Source organism: Festucalex cinctus, chromosome 5 (assembly GCF_051991245.1).
Source record: "Festucalex cinctus isolate MCC-2025b chromosome 5, RoL_Fcin_1.0, whole genome shotgun sequence".
Lineage (NCBI taxonomy): Eukaryota > Metazoa > Chordata > Actinopteri > Syngnathiformes > Syngnathidae > Festucalex > Festucalex cinctus.
In genome coordinates, this window is record NC_135415.1 from 6,613,570 (window position 1) to 6,636,441 (window position 22,872).

Below are 22,872 nucleotides of genomic sequence, written 5' to 3' on the forward strand. Positions count from 1 at the left end.
AGTCTGGTAAATGGAGACGACACTGAGACACATACAGTGCCATCAATGTGTCACCTAAAAGGCTAAATGTCTGTGTGTCCGGTTGGATAGAGCCTGTAATAAACTGAATGGACGAAAGGACTAAGGCATTTCAGCTCCAGAGAAAATTGAAAAATATTACTCCTTTGTAACTGTAATATAGATTTTTATGTGTGTCTGTGGGAATTTTTAACCATTAATCCAGAAGAACATTTTGTGTGAGATGGCCTGGCTCATAATTTCAAGTCTAGATCCTGTCAAAGGTGTTTAATATGGTCGACTCATGTTCTTCCGCACCAGAATGCCTTCACGGAGAACAATCAGCCAAGCGGGTGCGAGCCGTGGCTGCCCAACTGAGGTGTGCGTTTCCTGGGGGCCGAAAAGCAACAAGACAACAGCCCATAACGCGCTGGCCTTCTCTCGCTTACCATTCTGTCAATCTGCATTGGCACACAGCAGTAGAAGAACATCGGACTGACAGGAGCCTCCGTGGCCTGTTAGAGCACGTCGACTCCAATCACACACGGACATGTGCAGGTCAATGCCCGCGGGAGAACACACATGGACATGACACGCCAATGTTGTTTCTCATACGTACACATCCCATAAGATGTGAGCTGTTTCCATTGATACTTCACCAAAATGGCGACCAACATCGAAACAGATAAGAAATGATGATGCTGAAGTTTTTAGTATGATAATGAAATCAAACGCATGTCAGGTGTGAGTCATTCCTGTAAGGGAATCCTAACACAAGCAGGAAGGGGGGAAAATGAATTTCAAGATGCGGGCTCCCCTCTAGCTACACTGTGGGTCTTTGGCAGGTGCTAATTTGGATACTTTTGCTGCTCTGGGATGGAATTGAGCTATAAAAAATAAGAATTATTTGGACGAGGACACTGTTTGGGCTGCCAAGAGTCCACCTTGACATTCACATTCTCAGTCGGGTTTTGTTTGTTCTGATGCTGAGATCATGAAAGCATCTTTGGGGGGCATCCACCTCCTCAGTCTGTCATGCTGCATAATAACTGCATTCTTTCGCTAACTGATCCACCTGACAGCTCAGTGCCTGCAAGGCAAAGTGGGACTTATGGCCCAGAGACTCCACCGTTTGGAAGATTGATGCCTACGCCCACTCCATACTGGTAGTTTTTCTCATTTGGAGAAATATTGTTTAATTTCTGATTTCTCATCTACATGTAGCTGGATATTAAAGAGCCACGTTATCTGATGTGTATAGTTTTGTACACACTGGGGTTGTTTGTTTGTTTGTTTGTTTGTTTGTTTGTTTGTTTGTTGACCCACGACCCCAATGAGGATAGATGAATTAGAAAATGGATGGATAGGTGATTTTCATAAACCTGTTGATGTGCAATCACAGGCATAGCAAAAGTGTTTACATTTATGAAGAAAATACATAGACTAATATGAAAAGATACACAGAATATCATTTTTAAAAAGAAGATCATTTGCTTTTTGTAATTTTCAGATTATTGAGATTATATGTAAGAATCATCATCAAAGAGCCATTAGATTAGAGGATTTAATTTGTGCCAGTAGTTTGGTCAATTGACCACAAGAGGACGCTATAACAACACTTTTTACATCGATTTTCGAGCTCGTCACACATTGTTGCAGTGCAGTTCACTACTGAAATGAAATGATTGCTTGTCAACTTCAATCAAACGTGAGCACTACAGAATTATTATTAAACAGCAGGGGATTTTAATGGTGTTTTTTTTGTCAATATAATTTTGCAAGTGTTAATGCTGTCGCGGGCGGCACGGTGGTCGGGTGGTTAGCACGTCCACCGCCCAAGTTCTGAGGACTCTGGTTCGAGTCCAGGCTCCGGCCTTCCTGGGTGGAGTTTGCATGTTCTCCCCGTACCCGTGTGGGTCTTCTCCGGTCTCCTTCCATCTTCCAAAGACATGCTTGGCAGGTTAACTGGGCGCTCCGAATTGTCCCTAGGTGTGCTTGTGAGTGTGGATGGTTGTTTGTCTCTGTGTGCCCTGCGATTGGCTGGCAACCAGTCCAGGGTGTCCCCTGCCTACTGCCAGTTGAGATAGGTGCCAGCAGTCCCCCGCGACCCTTGTGAGGAATAAGCGGTCATGAAAATGGATGGATGGACGGATGGATGGGTAATGCTGTAGCTCATTGGAAAATGTGCTTTTAGAGGAATTGTGGATTGCGTAATTAAATTTTTACTAAGAGCTGGCGAAACACTTGGAGGTAGACCAATCTGTTTTCCCATCCACCAAAAAGCACACTAGCAGGAGTGCAAAAATATTTGATAATTAATGTAGCTATTTTTTAATTGAAGCTAACAATATAGTATATATTTAAATATAGTTTTTCATGAATTTTACTTCAAATTAAATATTGGATTGACTTGTTGTAAGTGAACTAAAACATATGAGACGAGCAGACCTTTAATTGTACCACAATAGAGAAATATTTGAAAAAGAATTTGGGGTGTTGGTGTGTAAATCAAATAACTATGTTACATATATGTAATGTCTAAAAGTATGTTAGAGATTCATCAGTTATTAATTAGGAATAATTTAATAAATACGAATAAATTACTTTATTGTTTCATAGATAGACAAAATAAATGTAAATATAAGTACATCATAATGATGTACTAAATGATGACTAAATAATGATGAGTAAATAAACTATTTTATATACACATATCTGTCCATTTTTTATTTATTTTTATTTTTTTAATAATAATGTGTGACCCTCCAGCATAAAAGTTTGCCCACCCCTTGCTCAAACAAAGAATGTGGGTTGCAAAAAGTCTCGCTGGCCAATGGAAACTCCTGCCTGTACCTTTAAGAGGCGTGTCATCAGTGGGAGAGGCGGGGTCGCGAGGCACTTCTCGGAGTCGCAGGTCTTCTCTGTTTGATGGGAGGTGCTGCGCGTGCAGGAACACTGGACCCATGGCAACAATCATGGCAGGTGGGAGACTCGAATATGTGCACCGTTCACATGTTTACACACCACAAATGAGCCAACGAATCCTGACCGGAGTTCGTTTTAAAATGGCATGTTGCTTCTTTTGTCGTTAGAATCCGAGACGCGCCAGAAGCTGCTGCGCACTGTCAAGAAAGAGGTGGGTGTTTTCAGATAGGTCCAAAAACAAAACACTTTTTTTCCCCAAGCGAAACCGAGTGTTTGAGATTTGTAACACCGGAAACATGGTTTTACTCTGACTGTCATATGTCATCTCCATGACACCTGTAAATGTCGTGTTGGATGCTCCTCTTTCAAATCTGTGGAAAGTACGTGTTTTTTTTTCACTCCCTCTTCCGGAGCAGTACTTACTATATTATGTGCGTGCGTGTGCGTGTGTGCGTGAGAGAGGAGAAGCAATATGGAAGAGACAGATTGTGTTGCACTTGCAGGTGTTAGTGGTGTTAATAGCAGAGGGAACGACAGCTTTGTGTCAACCAAGCTATTTGGTTGTATCACCACTGGGGCATAAACGTGTGTGCGTGCGTGTGTGTGTGCGTGTGTGAGAGATGTGCAGTGGAAACAAATATGGAAGCTACTCTTGGTTTGCTCAGCTTTGTCTCATCATGTCAGGTTACTGTGGTAACACCAACTTCGCCAGTGCTCGTAAATCACCCCCTATCCACGACTATACAGTGCCATATACAATGACTTTTCCATTTTGTAGTCCGGGAAGACTTGACTCAGCAACAGGTACAGACACAAACGCAAACGACCGTAACTAATTACAAGCAAAATGAAAAGGCAACAGGAAATATCTGGACAACACAAGTGGCTGTGATTGGTTGACACAGGGGACCGGGCTGACGAGAACAGGTGGACACAAAAACAAAACGAGACGGAAAAGGGACACGGAAAACAAAACCAAATCCGGTATAAATAAACCAAATGAACAAAAACTTCATCATGACAGTTCAGAAATCCTGGATTAGCATATTCACAGATTTATATTTCCCCAATCCAATATGCACACTTCGCTTAGTTTAGAAAACATTTAAATAGTTTTTAAATGTGATTTTTTTTTCTCCCCTCAAATTTTGCCGCTCTTTTTCATCGAAAACAAAAAGTGGTTGTTTATCAGGCAGCTCAATGCATTTTCAATGGACGTCAACTGTATGTGGATTCTCTATTTGCTTTAGCCTAGCAAATATTATAGGTTATCATTATCCCCTCAATGTATTTTACACTGCATCTTGAAAAGTAATTTACAACCCACCTCCAAGAAAAAGCAATATATCCCATGTTGCATTGCGCCAACAGAAAAAGGATTTTCCATTTTGTCGACGAGTTGTAGCATGAAAATATCTTTAATATAAGTCGAACATGACATTTCAGTACACTACATGACATAAAATGCTGTTTTGTTTTGCAAAAAAAAGAAAAAAAGAAAATCAAACATCAATTTGTAATGTTATTCAAATGTCTTTATTTGTTCTGTATTAACTCCAGAATGTGAAACAGCTAACTTTGATTTGGTACGCTGTAAGTATGCCACAGTAATGATGTCATTAACAACATGCTAATGTAGTCTTTGAAAAATATTTTTCATTTGACTGTGAGTACAGTACAGCAAAACCCACTAGGGCTGCAACTATTTTAATAATCAACTAGACTAAGTGCAATTTTTGAAGAAATTGCGTGGGAATGCTGTAAGCTGAATGCTAAGATTTGAATGCATGTGGAATGCTTATGAAGCCAATTGAGAGATAAATTACGAAATTATAACCTCCTGGTTACTGGACAATGTGCTTTACCAACTGTGCCACGTGGAAAGTGATACTTAGAAAAAGTTCAATGTCTGTCCCATTGAAAATGAATGGGGAAAAGTTGATATTAAATGTTAAATTGTTAGTAATGTGGAATCAGACAATATATACCCCAGAAGGCGTGAATTTTTTAAGCTAGTTGAAATTTGAACAATGTAAATTAGAAATATTATGTGGGAGTTGTTATGCGGCAAAAAGTTATGGAGAATAAAAATCACAATAATGGGAATGCTGAAGCATTCTCACAATTAATGTTGATTATTTTGTTGATGGCTTTGTTAATCTTTACTTTTAGGGTTAATCTTTAGCTATCTGCCTATTCCTGTTTTCTGTTTTTCAGCCAATGTCATGGCGAGTAAAACAGGAGTTAATCAGTTATGCTTACTGAACAGAATTCTCACGTGACATCTCGAATGGCGGCGGTTTTTATGCGACATTTTCCTTGTGAAGAATCCAAGAGTCGAGCTCTTTGTAGCTGGAAGCGTGTCAAACTCACGCACAGTTCAATGATTCTTGGTTCGACACATTCGAAACAGCAATTAAATGCAATTATTGCAAAAGCTGCTCTTAAAACCAAATGGAAATCATTAGTGATGTGTAAACGGGGTGATTAAAAACAATTATAGCGCTAGTGAACCAACATCATGGACACAAAAGCAATGCAGCACACTGTAAAATAAGATGAGGCAAATTCTGCTTTAGGATGCCAAGAGATGCATTAAATTGGTCAGACAGCTCTTTGGAATTGCAGAGGAGGATCCAAATTCATGTTTTGACTCTACCAAGACGAATAAGATGGAAATGATTCATCGGACTAAATAATGTCATCTTGGCACTTGGTCGTTATTATCATATCATTATTGTAGCTAGACACGTTTGTTTCTTGTGAGTGTAGCGCATGTTTATTTTTGGTCATATTTTCCCTTAAATCAAATGGGTAGGGACAGTTACCAAAACTAATGTAAGCAAAAATGTGAATGTCTTTTTAAAGTAACTTATTTATTAGCACAGTTGTGTGACTCATTTTGCAGCATTTAGGCAAGTAGGACGATACAATCCAAAATGAATCCCTTATGTATACAAATGTTCAAAGCACAACTAGTCCATCATCAAACGATTATGATTCATTGAACTGAAAATAGTTGCTAAACACGAAGGCAGAATGTCTAAAGGTCTGCAGCAGGCTATGTTATTGTGGTTTTAGCTAAGATCAGAGCTTCACTCTGCTCTGCTTAGGCTCTTAACGCTTATGCTGCTAATCACCTTGTTACCACGGAGATTCCCATCACACACATCTCTTCATCAGCAGGAACAATTTGTTACCGTTTGTTGTACAATCACAGAATAATGGACGAGTCACTCTTCTGCGTTTGCTGTCTAGACTTCACTTGTGACCAAATTTATTTATTATTTGCTTTTGCTCAGTAAACGAAGGGGCTTTATTTTCAGCTGGTGTTTTCAGATTAAAATGAAAATTGAAAATGTAGTCAGATTAGTTTCCAAGTCCTCATATCTGGTAACTATACAAATGAATGACATCGTAAGATGCACCTTTTCAATGGCTGTACAGTATTTGCTGTGGCTTAGAACTGTACAGCATTACAATTTCAGAAATTATAAAACTCTTTCTCATCTTCTTTTCTGAAGCTGAGCAATGATTGATCATTTTCTGAGTGTCATTTTCGTTTGCCAGCAAGTGGCAAAATGGCCGCCCCTCAAGATGGATAAAAATTGGTGGATTTTGCTGCTTTATTTATATTCCACAAACACAAAATTAATCAGAATGCTGTGACTAGTGGGGGACACATCCAAGATACTATTGTCAAGAAAATGTTTGACTTCCCCTTTAAAAGAATTACATTCATCTTTAACAACTTAGTACACACATTTCCGAGCTGTTCCAGAATGCATCATTCACTGTCCCACACAGAGCAGGTGATTTGACATTCAGTACACAATGATGCCGGACATGGCGGCAGAGATGAGCTAATGTACAACAAACAAGCCCTTTAAGTTGAGTCAAACTGTTACATGTTGATAATGTGGACAATTTATGACAAATGAATTGGAAGTGGGGTGAAATTCACGTCCAGAAAGTACTTTTAAAAACCCTGAAATAGTTTGACTTTAGATACAGGTGCTACTTAACCTAGCTCGTTTACCTGCCGGTTGAGTAGAAGCCTGGATTTTGACACCTCTGTCTGGTATTAAGAGATAAAGAGTGGAGTGAGTTGGTCATTATTGGGAAAAGTCCATCGACAGGGAAAAGTCAGACTCTGTACACTATGATAGAATAGAATGGAATAGAATAGAATCTTTATTTCTATTGTACAATGTGTTATAAAGTGAAGTCAGAGCCCTAAGATCATGCTATTATTATCTTCCAACCTAACATGCTAGCTGTTTTCATGACAAACAAACAAACAAACAAACAAACAAACCCAAAACTTTCCTTATTTTCTACCCTCAATTTGTATTCACTGCTTTGAAAATACAATAAGCCTCCTAAGTGAAGTTTAAGACAAAAAGAAATACTAATTTTTTTTCCCCCTTACAAAGTCTGCTAGCTAAGTGCTAACACAAAAGGTTAAGAGCATTTTGGTACACTATGAATAGAATAGACTAGAATGGAATAGAATAGAATCAAATACAATAGAATGGAATAGAATCTTTATTTCCATTGTACAATGTGTTATAAAGTAAATTCAGAGCCCAAAGATCATGCTATTATTATCTTCCAACCTAACATGCTAGCTGTTTTCATGACAAACAAACAAACAAACAAACAAACAAACAAACAAACAAACAAACAAACAAACAAACAAACAAACCCAAAACTTTCCTTATTTTCTACCCACAATTTGTATTCACTGCTTTGCAAATACAATAAGCCTCCTAAGTGAAGTTTAAGACAAAAAGAAATACTAATTTTTTTTTCCCTTACAAAGTCTGCTAGCTAAGTGCTAACACAAAAGGTTAAGAGCATTTTGGTACACTATGAATAGAATAGAATAGAATAGAATAGAATGGAATAGAATCGAATCGAATCGAATCGAATCGAATAGAATAGAATGGAATAGAATCTTTATTTCCATTGTACAATGTGTTATAAAGTAAATTCAGAGCCCTAAGATCATGCTATTATTAACTTCCGACCAAACATGCTAGTTGTTTTCATAACAAACAAACAAACAAACAAACAAACAAACAAACAAACAAACCCAAAACTTTCCTTATTTTCTACCCACAATTTGTATTCACTGCTTTGAAAATACAATAAGCCTCCAAAGTGAAGTTTAAGACAAAAAGAAATACTAATTTTTTTCCCCTTACAAAGTCTGCTAGCTAAGTGCTAACACAAAACGTTAAGAGCATTTTGGTACACTATGAATAGAATAGAATAGAATAGAATAGAATAGAATAGAATATTATATAGAATATATATATTAATATATATATATATATTAATATATATATTAATAGAATATATAATAGAGAAACTCTTTATTCTTTATTACTCTATTTAATTATATTCATACTCTGTTTTTATAAGGAATCAAATTCTAGAGTGCCATTTTTCCTAATTAAAAACATAAAAATATTTGTGTTTTTGTGGCAATTAAAGGAATTTCAATTCATTTCACCACTGTAATGCCAGTGTTAGAAACTGCAATAATAGTTTTTCAATTCATGATTCATCTGTGTCAATTAAAGCTGAGCATAATTATCTTTCTAAAAGACTGCTCCATCCAGTATCTTGTCTTTTTAATGAGCATACATGTGCAAGTGTTCTTAGCGATATACTGTACACGTGTAGACGTCATCGCATGCACGTGGTCCTCTTCCACCCGGTTCTATGCCATCAGTCCACTCAAATGCACCGACAAATAACGTGGGCCATTATTGAGAGAGCACAGGATGTCTGAGGCGGCAGAATCCACTTCTGGCACAAAAATCGGTTTAAATGAGACCTCTTATTTGCCGCAGCCAGAACCATTCTGTGTCACCGGGTGTTTGTGTTCTGTTGTGTGCACAGACACTTCGGTTGCCAAAGGAAAGAGACAGACACAAAGATGGAAGAATCAGTGAAGCACACTGATATTTAATGCGTTATATTCATTATTGTTGTCATAGATAGAGATAGCTATGATTACACTGAGAGAATGAAATGTATTCACAGTATTGTTGTTGTTTTTTCCTGAATGTGATATGATCTGGCTGAACTGGGAGAATAAAGAAGATTGTATTTAATAAATAATGAGTTAGAATCAAACTCAGTTCTAAGCGGCTGCTGATGCGACATTTTGTCACGCCGCCACCAGAGTGGCGGTTCATGCTTTTGTTTTTACAGTCATGTTCCTGTTTTATTTTGATAGTCCTGACTCCACTCTCACCCCAGGTCACTTACCCTTCCTGCAGCCTCACTGATTACCGGTCCACGCCCATGATCACTACCACCTGTTCCTAATCAACCCGGACATAAAAGCCACCTGAATTCTCTCCTCGTTGCCGAAGTGTCACATATCTCAGTGCATGGAAGCGTCCTCTCAGTCCTCGTACCACCGTCCTTGTTTGATGTCTAGCCTTGCCTTGTCTTGCGCCTTTAGTTTGCCCTGTTTTTCCTCCCTTGTGGAGCGCCTTTTGTTGTCCCTGTTTTTGAGTGCCCTTTTTTGTATCTCCCGTTTGGAGCTCTTTTTGTTCAGCCTTTTTTCCCTCCTTGCGAGGCGATTTGAGTTTCATTGGATTAAAGCTGCAGCCTTGTTGGCCAACTTACACTCTGCGTCTGAGTCCTACCTCCTCGCTTCGTGTCAGTACACTTCGGCCAGCATGGACCCAGCGGAGAAGTTGGTGGCTGCACTTCGGCAACAGGCTGTCCGCCTGTCGCACCTGGAGGAGGGCCAGCAAGCCATGGTCATCCGGATAGATGAACTTGCTGGACGGGTGCAGGAGCTGGTGAACCACCTGCAACACTCCTCGCCAACCGTCACGAAACCGGAAGCAGCTGAATACCCGATCCCGACTCCAGCCTTGACCGGGGCTGGAATGAGACTGGCCTCCCCGGAGCGATACTCGGGAGAACCAGGACATTGTCAGGCATTCCTGACCGAATGTGACATTCACTTCGAACTCTCACCACAGGCATTTCCCACAGACCGTTCCCGCGTGGCCTTCTTGATTTCCCACCTGACGGGACGAGCCAGAGACTGGGCCACCGCGGAATGGGCACGGCACTCCCCGACTTGCTCAACCGCAGCCGGGTTTAGCAGGGCTCTCCGCCTCGTTTTCGATCCAACCAACATGGATCGAGAGAAGACGCGAGAACTCAGCCATCTCAGACAAGGGAGAGAATCGGTTAATGATTACGCCATCCGATTCCGTACACTAGCAGCCAAGAGTGGCTGGAACGACACAGCTCTCTTTGACCACTTTTTGAAGGGGCTCACAACCTCCATGCAGGAACTCTTGCTTCCAAGTGACTTACCCAGCGACCTGGACTCATTGATTTCGCTTGCCATCCGCACTGATCATCGGAGGCGGGAGCTCAAGCAGAGCAGCGGACTCCAAAAGATACCTGGTTCGGGACCCCTCCAGCATCCACTGGCAAGTGAGACTTCAAGATATGCATTTCCCCAGTCATCCACCGCAAGGGAGGTCAGTGGAAATGACGAGGAACCCATGCAGCTTGGTCGGACCCAGCTAACCATCGAGGAGCGACAGCGGCGCCGCCAAGAAGGCCGCTGCTACTACTGTGGTGAACTTGGTCATCTGGTGGGATCTTGCACCGTGAAGAGAGGTCCACCGGTGAGTTTCCCGTCACCCCGTCCTGCTAAGACTCAAAGAATCACGCATGTCCGGATAAGCCACCATGCTATGACCATAGACCTGCCAGCCCTCATCGACTCCGGTTCCGACGAGAGCCTCATGGACTGGGGCCTCGTGAAACGGCTACGGGCCACCACCGAACCCCTTCCCCTAACCGTCCAGGCCAGAGCGCTTAATGGGAAGGAACTCTTTTGCATCACCCATATCACCGAACCCCTAGAAGTACGAATTGGACAACACATCGAAAACCTCTGTTTCCATGTAATCCAAGCTTCGACACCCACTTTGGTTCTGGGACACCCTTGGCTACGTCAACACAACCCCCAAATCGACTGGAACTCCGGAAACGTACTGGAATGGGGAATGGACTGTATGGATCACGTTTTGGAACAGTCATCAACCAGTGCATCCTCAGCCACGGTCAACCAGGTGACGCTTGAGCCTCTCGCTCCTGAACCTCGCCAGTCACCGTCTCAAGCCCCCGAGTCTCGCCGGGCGCATCTCCAAGACCCTGAGCCACACCAAGTCTCTGCATCATGTCACGCCAAGTCTCTGCATCAGGTCCCGCCAAGTCCCTGCATCACGCCGACCAAGCCAAAGCCGACCAAGCCAAAGCCGACCAAGCCAAAGCCGACCAAGCCAAAGCCGACCAAGCCAAAGCCGACCAAGCCAAAGCCGACCAAGCCAAAGCCGACCAAGCCAAAGCCGTCCATGCCTAAGCCGTCCACGCCAGGGCCGTCCACGCCAGGGCCGTCCACGCCAGGGCCGTCCACGCCAGGGCCGTCCACGCCAGGGCCGTCCACGCCAGGGCCGTCCACGCCAGGGCCGTCCACGCCAAAGCCGTCCACGCCAAAGCCGTCCACGCCAAGCCTGCCACACCTGCCAAGCCCACCGCGTTTTGCCAGGTCTGCCAAGCCTGTCACGCCAATTCTGCCACATTTCGCCAGGTCTGCCAAGCCTGTCACGCCAATTCTGCCACGTTTGCCAAGCCTGCCGCGCCTCGTCAAATCTGCCAAGCCTGCCACGCCAAGTCTGCCACGCCTCGCCAAGTCTGCCAAGTCTGCCAGGTCTACCAAGTCGAAACTATCCACGGGATCCCCTTGGTACTTTCCAAACCTGATCCGGCGCTAGGAAAAGGCCTTCGGAACGGTCCCGACGGGACTCTCGTCTGGCGTCATGGACGCCCTCCTGAACTGCCTTTTTGTCTGGGACGGATGGGTGGGTCGTGTTCCCTCCTCCGTGCCCCCTTCCGCCCGCCCTTGTTTTTGGACTCCTTGCTGAAAGGCCGTCAAGGGCCGGCCATTGAGGGGGGGGTACTGTCACGCCGCCACCAGAGTGGCGGTTCATGCTTTTGTTTTTACAGTCATGTTCCTGTTTTATTTTGATAGTCCTGACTCCACTCTCACCCCAGGTCACTTACCCTTCCTGCAGCCTCACTGATTACCGGTCCACGCCCATGATCACTACCACCTGTTCCTAATCAACCCGGACATAAAAGCCACCTGAATTCTCTCCTCGTTGCCGAAGTGTCACATATCTCAGTGCATGGAAGCGTCCTCTCAGTCCTCGTACCACCGTCCTTGTTTGATGTCTAGCCTTGCCTTGTCTTGCGCCTTTAGTTTGCCCTGTTTTTCCTCCCTTGTGGAGCGCCTTTTGTTGTCCCTGTTTTTGAGTGCCCTTTTTTGTATCTCCCGTTTGGAGCTCTTTTTGTTCAGCCTTTTTTCCCTCCTTGCGAGGCGATTTGAGTTTCATTGGATTAAAGCTGCAGCCTTGTTGGCCAACTTACACTCTGCGTCTGAGTCCTACCTCCTCGCTTCGTGTCACATTTAAGGGAATGCTTGCTATGATTAAAGATGTACTGTGTGAATGATAGGCGCTTCTCTTTTAAATTAAACTGGGTAGCAGTCTTATATATTCCGTACAATAATGTCAGGTCAAGACTGATGTTTGGCAAAATTGCATTGTCAGCTATTCTCTGGCTGTGCCTGTGATATATATGGTTGCATGGACTCGGAACGTGGAATTCTGTCTGTTCATAATATAATCATTACTTTGTCATGCGGATGTGGTTGTTTATTATGATGTACATCAGTATTTTATTGGATGGGTATTTGATTACATTTCATTGATCTAGAGCTGTCAAAATTAATCGATTAATCGACAAATTAAAAAATGTCCAAATCCTCTGATTTCATCATATCAACAGTACTGTTCACAAATTTCTATAGTCCTTCATGAAAGAAGTGTAATTATCTCCTGTGATTAATCAAAATAAGACATTTGCAAACATCTGTTTTTACTTTGGAAAACAATGACCAACCCAGTAATGTTTTTTTTTTTTTTTTTTTTTTTTTTTAAATCACTATACGAATACTAAGTACGAAATGACCACCAATCACTGGTTAATAAACAATAGATCAAAAAATCTCTCTTGAATGTTCAGAACTCCTACTCCGATACTTGTGTAATAGAACACAATAATGCACATTCTATAACTGACATCGTGTTCTTCAGGCTGCAAACGAGTTCAGACTGAATCATAAGTGACTTCTTGTGTGCAACTCTATTTTTCTTCAATTTCCTCGAGACAAGACGAATCAACAATCAATTCCACACAATTGAAAGAATTTATAACAATCGGTGAACTGTCTAATCAATTATTGTGCTTATCGTCAGTTTTTATGATGAGCAAGGTCTCCTCGTATTCAACAGTGTTCCGGCGGCCACCTAGATGATTAATAATGAAGATTGGATGTTAATAGATGAACCTGCTGGTTTCTCAGCTCTGCTGTTGCAGAAGCGAATTGGAATAGCCTGAAAATCCTTGATCACGCTGAGTGATGCCTTCCGGGTGCACTACATCGAGGAGCCTCATTTCACCAGGCTGCTGAAACACAATTTCATCAAACTGTCACAGCTAAGGCTACATTTACGCTATATGTTCCCGGCGGTCATAAGAGGCCCTGTTTGTCCAAAACTTATTGTGTTGTGTGATTTGGGCCATTTCCATGTGCATTAAAGTCTTGCTGCTTCTTCCTTGACAGTCAGTGGTTGGACGGGACTCACCACAATGGTCCTTATCAGTCCGTTGCAATCTGATTGTATTACTCCCACCAAGCACAAACAGACAGTGGTTTCCTTTACAGCTGGTTTATTGAAGGCTTGGCGTTTCCTTAAAAGCTATCGCCACCGTGAAAACTAAACAATACGTACACAAAACATAGCCACATTAACATAAAGTATAAAGTCATGCGCACCATGAATCTCAACTACATGAGTAAACAAATTATAAATACCTCGTTGACTGCATGCTATATAATGGGGAATACATCGTCTTCAATCTTGCTTTAATCACTATCTAATACTTTAAAGCAGGTAGTGATAAAATAGCGAGTATCAAGCCAGTCTCTTAGGCCCTGTTCACACTGAAGCAAAGCCCGCTTCGTTCCTCAAGCAAATCTTGCACAGACAGGAACGTTTCAAGACATGCAAGTGTCCAAAAGAAGACTCTGAAGACGTTAAACGGCTGTAATGCATATGCCAAGACTGGAGTGGCGCTGTAGCGAAGCCATAGGGAGTTAACGGAAAGTGTAGAAGAAGAATCAGCAAAGAAGACGAGCCACTGATCTGACTGGATAGCCGATCGGCCAAGACTTTTGAAGCAGCCATATTACTGCTCCCAGGAAATGTTTCTTGGCGATCCTATACATTTACAGTGTCAAAATTGGAGAATAATCAACAGTACTATAGAAACAGCATGATTTATGATGTTTTAAATGTGTTAAACATACACAAGAGGACTTCAGACATTTTACAACTTGCCTTAAATACATATAAATTATAAGCTTAATGATGTTTACAGAGGGAAACTTATTTATATATAAAGTGTGATTAATCAGATTACATTTTTTAATCATTTGACAGCACTAATATATATATATATATATATATATATATATATATATATATATATATATATATATATATATATATATATATATATATATATATAATACCTCGGCTGACGAACGCTTAAGCTCACGAACTTTTCGCCTATATAATCTAGCATATAGTCTCTGGTGACGAACTAGTTTTCGGCGGACGAACTAAACCACACGGTCGAACAGCACCACGGTGGCGGCCACGAGAAGCTGACGCACGCTCACGGCGTCCCAGTTCGTCACCCCCTTTCTTTTAGTGCGGACGCGGTTTGTGTTTGATAGACATTTTGGACCATATTGAGTGTACTTTTGCTATTATGGGACCGAAAAAGACCCCACCACAGGCTAGTGTTAAGCCTAATGCTACGTTCTCACCAAAAGCGAGGGACGGCGAGGGACGGCGGCGCGTTTGCATTGTAGTCAATGGAGTTCGCGCCACTAAAAAAAGCGAAAGTGCAATCACGTACCTCAAAAAAGGAGAAAATAGTGCCACGGCTGTTTCGTCCCAGGAAAGAGGTGAAAGTAGTTGGCGGTGCTCACTTTTTGTTGACTCGCTAAAGTGCTCCACTTCCTTGTTCACCAAGGGACACGCCTCCTCCGCTCCGGTGAGCACGAAAGCGCGAATGAGCGGCAACCGTTCCATAAACACTCTACGCGGTGAAACGCTCGCGAATGAAGTAAGTCTACCATTGCTACCATCCTTAAGAACTACCATCACAAAAGTAAATAAAACGACTTTATTATACAGTACAGTTTATTTCTTGAATTACATACAATAGCACATTTATTATACATAAAATAAGGTATATTTTTGTGTAGTTTTAAGGCTTATTTAGTAGAAAATTATGTTTTATAGGGACCTGGGAACGGATTATTCTCATTGTAATGGTTTCTTATGGGAAATAAATGTTCGGAAGACAAACTTTTCGCCTTACACACACTTTCTGGGAACCATTTATGTTCGTGAGCTGAGGTATCACTGTATATATGTATATATATATATATATATATATATATATATATATATATATATATATATATTCATCCATCCATCCATTTTCTTGACCGCTTATTCCTCACAAGGGTCGCGGGGGCTGCTGGCACCTATCTCAGCTGGCTCTGGGCAGTAGGCGGGGGACACCCTGGACTGGTTGCCAACCAATCGCAGGGCACACAGAGACGAACAACCATCCACACTCACAAGCACACCTAGGGACAATTCGGAGCGCCCAATTAACCTGCCATGCATGTCTATGGAATGTGGGAGGAGACCGGAGTACCCGGAGAAGACTATATATATATATATATATATATATGTAAAAAAAAATATATATATATATATATATATATATATATATATATATATATATATATGAAAATAACCGTACATTGCTGTATCTGGGAATTTAGCTGTAAATAGAAACAGATACGTTAAGGTGACATTTAAGTTGTAGTTATAACATCCACAAATGGGCTCTCATCGATTGATTCTCTGCAATACCAAATGGGCACAGATCTTTGACACGGCTTAGCTCCACTGAGGTTATTATTTGAGAGACTGCTTTCATTTAGTTGCTCCCGGAGATGAATGAATTTTATTGACATATGGTCTTTGGCAGAACTGTACTGTGCAACACCGTCATCTCCATAGCAACCTGCAGCCTGTCTGTGCTTGGACGCTTTGGCTAAGGAATACATCGGAGACCTGATCAGTAACCCAGATAAGAGAAATAAAAGTTACAGCTGCTAAAAGTCAAGGAATCTAATCAGGCTGGTGAATTAATCATGAACATGTGTGTGTATATTTGTGTGTATTGTAATAGGAATAATAGGTGTTGATTGATGCTGAGGGTACAGATATTGCTCTTGCAAAGAGGCCAAATGTGCATAATGACTTCTGTTTATTCATGGCTGAACTGTTTTATAGAAAGTCTTTCGAGGGTAAAACGTTTTGTTCCCTTTTGTTTTGAAAAATATATTTCCAAAATAACGGAGCTAGTTAACCATACACACCAGATTGTACATTTTCCAAAAGAGTTTATTACACCTATCTATCTGGGAAAGAGCCACTGGAGGCTATTCAGACAAAAGCAGGCAGGCACTTAAAAACTGGAAAGTTGCTTGGACAAATGTAGCTGTCACATCCATTACAGGCTAATATAATCAACAAATATTGCAGCTAGCTTGGTGTCTATGCCGGCCTGGAGAAAAGTGGAAAGTGCCCAGTGCTGTACTTTTAATGAAGTAATGTTATCAGATTCTGGTTATTGATGGGCATTTTGAGGAAGCATTTTCACTTCAACAATTGTTTGATGGTGACTTGACTTCGCTGATAGGCCACCAGCTGAGTAAAATGAACTTAATTGACAGCTAGCTGGCATCAGGATCAAACATTGCAATGGTTTAAGAGAACTTCGGGCCTTATAAAGTCTTTTTAAGAGTCAGTTGTAAACCCTCAGAAAAGATTGTAAAACACTGTGGACCTCTGACAAAAATGCTTTAAGAGCAACAAATACATCTCTGGTCAGCCTCAAAGCGTCTGCTTTTACGAAGGCTGTAGGGCCATCTGAACATGGCCTTAGACCCCGCACACCCACAGGCCTCCACAGCTGTCATGATGGTTCAAACTCATAATTGCTATTCATAGTTGAAGCAATGTACGCCCTGAATAAAATGCATAATGATCAGATACACTTGCCTGCCCAGCTAACGTCAGTTTTCATCAGTCAAACCATGGGAGAAACTCCAATGTCCATGTCAGTGCCAGAATGAGCAGAATAATTTTGCCTGGACAAATAATGCCAAACAGAGGTTTGCTATGATGAAGATGGTAGCTTAAATCTTGCTGTTCGGAATCAACGGCACCTTGGCCAATTGTCGCTCTTAACTACTTCATGTACTTCATTTTGCCGCAACTAAATCATTCGTTCATGTGAATCGTCTTCCATCCTCAGTTCTGATGAATGATGTTGTTAAGAGATCTGGAAATATTTTCCCTTATTGGCTTGTGGGGGTTACATACCATGTATTTTTGTGAATACATTTGTCATACAACTTTAGCGCCATTCAAATTTATCTTCTTAAAGGGGAAGTCAACCTTAAACATATCATGACAACAATGTTCTTCGCAGCCCTTCTAGTTTAAATACAGTATTTTGGTTAACATTGCGCTAGCCTTGCATTATTTGGAACATCCTTAACAGCACTAACATTATCCAAAATTAATCAAGACATGATTGTGTTTGTTACTTTATTGGCAAGACGATTGATCCTACTTAGATGGAAATCATCAACTCCTCCATCTCATGCTATGTGGGTTAAATCCGTCATGCACTGTTTACATTTGGAGAAGATCCGATTCACGCTTAAGGACTCTGTTAGGGTATTCAATGTTAAATGGACAAATTTTCTTTCATATGTTAGGAAACTGAATCTCCCTGATATCTCTGATTGATTGCCTTGCTTGATCCAGTTGCATGACGGCCGTTCCCCCCCATCGTATTGGACTATGTTTCTGTTATGTAAGTGCATGCAATTCTTTTTTTTATGTGTACATAAGGCTTCTTTCCTGTCTTTTAATTCATTTACAGCTGAGTTGAGTTGTGTGGCACTACCCAATACAGTGGGCCTATTCACTGTTTTTATGATTGGATGTACACTTGTCGAGGTACTGTTTTTATTTATTTATTTATTTATTTTTATTTTGGGTGAGTGTGTGTGTTGTTAGGGCCTTTTTTTTTTCTTAATTGTTACCTATGATACTACATTGAGATTGTCTACAGCCTAAAAGTGCTATGTTTATGTATCCTATGTGACTGAAAAGTTCAATTAAACAAAATGTTAAAAAAAAAACCAAAAAAAAAAAACATTGCGCTAGCCAGCAAAATCAAGCAGGTTTTTTTTTTTTTTTTTTTTTTTTTTTTTTTTTTTTTTTTTTAATCAATATCAGAAGGCGGCCATTTTGTCACTTGCTGTCGACTGAAGATGACATCACAGTTGCTCAGGGCTCAGGCAACGACCAATCACAGCTCAGCTGTTTTCTGAAGCTGAGCTTTGATTGGTTATTGTTAAGATTTTTTGGGGGGGTCGACTGCCCCTTTAAAATAGGTGTGTAATTAGTACAACACACATTGTTTCAACATGTAACTGTATTTTATGTTTATGTTTGTTGCTGCCTATTGCCCAAGACTCTCTTTGAAAAGAGGTTTTAATCTCAATGGGATATTTCATGGGTAAATAAAGGTTAAATGAAATGGGAAAATGTGTGAATATGTACGCATATATGTATGCAATGTATACATAATTTATAATGTATACAGACAATAATGCAAAGAAGGGAGATAGTGTAATAATTGCCTGAAAATGTAATCAAATTCACACTTAACTTGATGAAAAATGCAATAAAATCCAAAAATGTAATAATTTCACCAATAATATAATAACAATTCCTGACCGATATTGTAATTAAAAAAAAAATCTGATGATGTAACACCTTTTTATATTTTGGGGAATTTATTACATTTTCAGGTGGGTGTTTCTGTCTCAAAAACAATGATGTAAAACTTGATAGTGAAAACAGTTCATGTAATATATGTGTCCATTTGTGTGTTTTGAGACACTATTTCTAGTATGTACATTCACAGCAAAAATTGCTTAAAATTTTGCTGTTAATGTAATCGAATAGATATCAGGCCCCAAAGTGTATTTTAACATTGACTGAGTCAGGATTATTGTTTTTTTTATTATTATTTATTCTCCATATTTTATAATACTTCCGATTTACACTGTTCAAATTTCAATTTGCTTCAAAAATTCACACCTCCTGGGGTATATATCATCTGATTCCGCATTACTTACAGTATCCGCACAATGTAACGTTTAATATAAACTTTTCCCCATTCGTTTTCAATGGGACAGACATTGAACTATTTCTAAGTGTCACTTTCCACACCCACTTCCATACATATAACTTGTCATCGTCACCAGGTGTTTGATACTGCTCGTTGGCACAGTTGGTAAAGTGCATTGTCCAGTAACCAGGAGGTCATCATTCCATAATTTATCTCTCAATTTACTTCATAAGCACTCCACATGCATTCAAATCTTAGCATTCAGTTTTCAGCATTCCCACGCAATTTCTCCAGAAATTGCACTTATTCTATTTATTATTATTATTATTATTATTATTATTATTATTATTATTATTATTATTATTATTATTATTATTATTATTATTATTATTACATTATTGGTGAAATTATTGCAATATTAGTTTTTATTACATTTTTGATTAAGTGCAAATTTTTATTAAGGTGTGAGTATAAAATATAAAGTGGCCATTGTGGATTCTGTTGGTTGTGGACAGACAGGAAATTCTAGACGTCTACGCGGCCACGACAACTTCAGAGTGGTGCGCGCACAGTAGGACTTTGCCATGGCAATTGATTTATTAGGTCTTCTTAACTAGTGTTCCTGAGCTGTTGTCAGGACAGCAGGGAGGACTTTACATCCCCATGACGACCACGATTACGAGTGACATCTTGAGAGCATGCATATCTGACCTTGTTGCTTATTTTTTGTTATCATTGAAAGATGACACAATGCTTTAATGCAGAACAATCAATTGCTCCTGCCCAAGATAGAAAAGTGGATTGACGAAGGATAGCAAGGAAAAATAACTAACAAAATCCATTTTTACTTCCAAATATAACAACACCGATTCCTCGGAAAGATCCTCCGGGTGAGAGATGGTGACTCATTCGGCAACTTCGCACTCATCCCACTCCATTTGTATTCCCTTTAACTTGACGACGGCAGTTCTTCTAAAGTGCCTCATTTGTCTACCTTCGGTTTTCCGAGACACCCTCCTGATTATTCTGAAACATATTTATCACTCATTCAGCAATCCCGTTCGAGACTGTGTGCGTGCAGCTGTGGCATATTAATGAGTGAGTCATCCAGCATCTGCCATGTCATTGACAGGTGAAGCAGATTATGGAGGAAGCAGTCACCAGGAAATTTGTTCATGAAGACAGCAGCCATATTGTTTCCCTTTGTGGTGAGTGAGCAAACATATAGATGGATCACACCCATGCTTTTATTTAGAGACTGTGAACTGTGCTGCAACAGAAAAGTGGCTCCTGACTACGGATGCTGTCACATCAGGAAAAAACAAAAAACAAAACTAAGAGCCACGTCACATTTTAACATGATACGTTTCACCTTTTTACATAAGTTTCATGTTTTAACATGATACATATGCTAAAACGTGAAAATTAGCATGTAAAAACGTGAAAATTATGTTTTAAAATACTCTTCGCGTTTTTCCATAAGTTTCACGTTTTATCATGTTAAAACGTAAAACTTATCATTTCACGTTTTAACATGATAAATCTTGTTAAAACATGAAACTTATCATGTACAATGTGAAACTTATGTAAAAATGTGAAACTTATGTTAAAAAGTGAAAATTATCATTAAAAACGGGAAAATTAACATGTAAAAATGTGAAACTTATGTAAAAATGATAATTTTCACGTTTTTACATGATAATTTTCATGTTTTTACACAAATTTAATATTTAAATATATATATATATATATATATATATATATATATATATATATATATATATATATATATGTACTTTCACATTTTAACATGATAGATATATGATAAGATTATCATGTTAAAACGTGACATTGCTCTTTTCTTTTTCTTTTTTTTCCTGGCGTAGCAGCAATACATTTCTGTATCCGACGCTATCGCTTATGAAACTGTATTTGATTGAAATGTATTGTTTTGTTTATAACACCACAAAAGGGGATCTTTCACTTCTTGTGAAAGACAAATTACATCAAAGCTAACGGAAAGAGACAACATATTAGCACTAAGAGTATGCTAACCTAATAACCATGAGCTGTAAGGCAGCCCATTTATTAATTCAGTGCAAGTCACGCACATTTTGTTTGTGCCAGTTGATCAATTTGTCACCATTAGGAATAATGTTCATAGAAATAGTCAAATTAATGGGCCAAAAAAACTTACAGGAATGTAGTAAATGTCAAGTATCAAGTGTCGTATGCGGAAAGTAGCCTTTTATGGTACAACTGAATTCAGTTCTATTCTATCTAATCTATGGTCATGGCTCTTAAATGCCAGTAGCTTTTAAATCACATTGAAATGTTCGGCTCTATTCTTCCAAAGCAGAAAAAAAACTCTCCCAAACCTTCTCTATCCAAAATGGAACAGGCCCTTGATTAACGTTAATTACTCCGGAGATCATCATGCACTCTTAGGTCGAAGTGCTTCCTGTGAAAAGTACTTGTTGTACTGCCGATCGACAAATTTATCGCACTCTTCTACTGTTGCTGAAACAATAGATGGATATTAATGGCACCATTTCTCATCTTCTCAGTATGTATTTCAATAATATCATTTAAAATAAATGGATGTTTTTACGAGAGACAAATTAATGCTATTGAGAAATATACCCAAAAAATACTCGATAGCAGTCTCTTAAATTCAGAAAAACATACAGGAAGGTTTGTGCATAATACCCGATACAAATCAAATAACGGTTACATAAATTGGTGTTTAGGCATTAATCTGAGATTTTTAGTAGAGTTCCTGTTTTTGCTTCATACAAACTCAGCCGTTAACACATTTTAGCAATTGCATCGTTGTCAAACCGGTGGCATTTAAAGTTCTTTTTTTTTTTTCACCAAATGGTGCCAATGAAGTATGATATTATTACATTGTGTGAGAAACACACTGCCCACATGCCAGCCTCACTTGGGGGCTGTGTGGCTCAGAACAAACAAGATTTATTTGTCAAGTTTGCTTTATCATTATGTTTGTATGATTGTAAAAATTTCAACATAAGCAAAATGGGGTTGATTAAAAACTTACCACTGTTAAAAAAGAAGTACAAGCAACATACTTTATCTGTACAGTGTAAATGTTAAATTAAAACAGTGTGACATTGATATGACACCATCATAAATATTTGCCCATCTGTTTTATATATTTTAAATAGTTCTTGATTGCTTTTTATGGGATACTCAAATTTCTTGAGATGCTGAAATTTGGGTGTTTAGCTGTACATTATCATCCAAATTATAAAAAAAATCATGAAATATTTCACTCAGTGTGAGATCTATATAACGTAAATGTATTTTTTCAGAATATTATCATTTTTGCATCCGTACATACGGTCACCGATAGCGTCCTGTGGTGACATCACAAAAAATAACAATAAAAATCATTGATTGTTCCATACCTGACCTACTGCATTGAAGTGTGGGGGT

At 39.7% G+C, this 22,872-nt stretch overlaps 1 protein-coding gene across 7 annotated transcripts in view; it reads left to right on the plus strand.

Annotated features, from left to right (window-relative positions):
* Positions 1 to 2,848: 2,848 nt before the first annotated feature.
* Positions 2,849 to 22,872, plus strand: part of sgsm1a (small G protein signaling modulator 1a) — a 67,650-nt gene continuing 47,626 nt past the window's right edge. For 3 of the 7 annotated variants that reach the window (XM_077521230.1, XM_077521236.1, XM_077521237.1), the window contains exons 1-3: positions 2,851 to 2,979; positions 3,090 to 3,133; positions 20,546 to 20,621. In XM_077521230.1, the coding sequence (XP_077377356.1) occupies positions 2,961 to 2,979; positions 3,090 to 3,133; positions 20,546 to 20,621 (139 nt within the window). In that variant the 5' untranslated portion in view covers positions 2,851 to 2,960. Of the gene's footprint in view, positions 2,980 to 3,089; positions 3,134 to 20,545; positions 20,622 to 22,872 lie in introns of all 7 variants that reach the window. The other 4 variants (XM_077521232.1, XM_077521233.1, XM_077521231.1 and 1 more) reach the window with 3 other exon arrangements.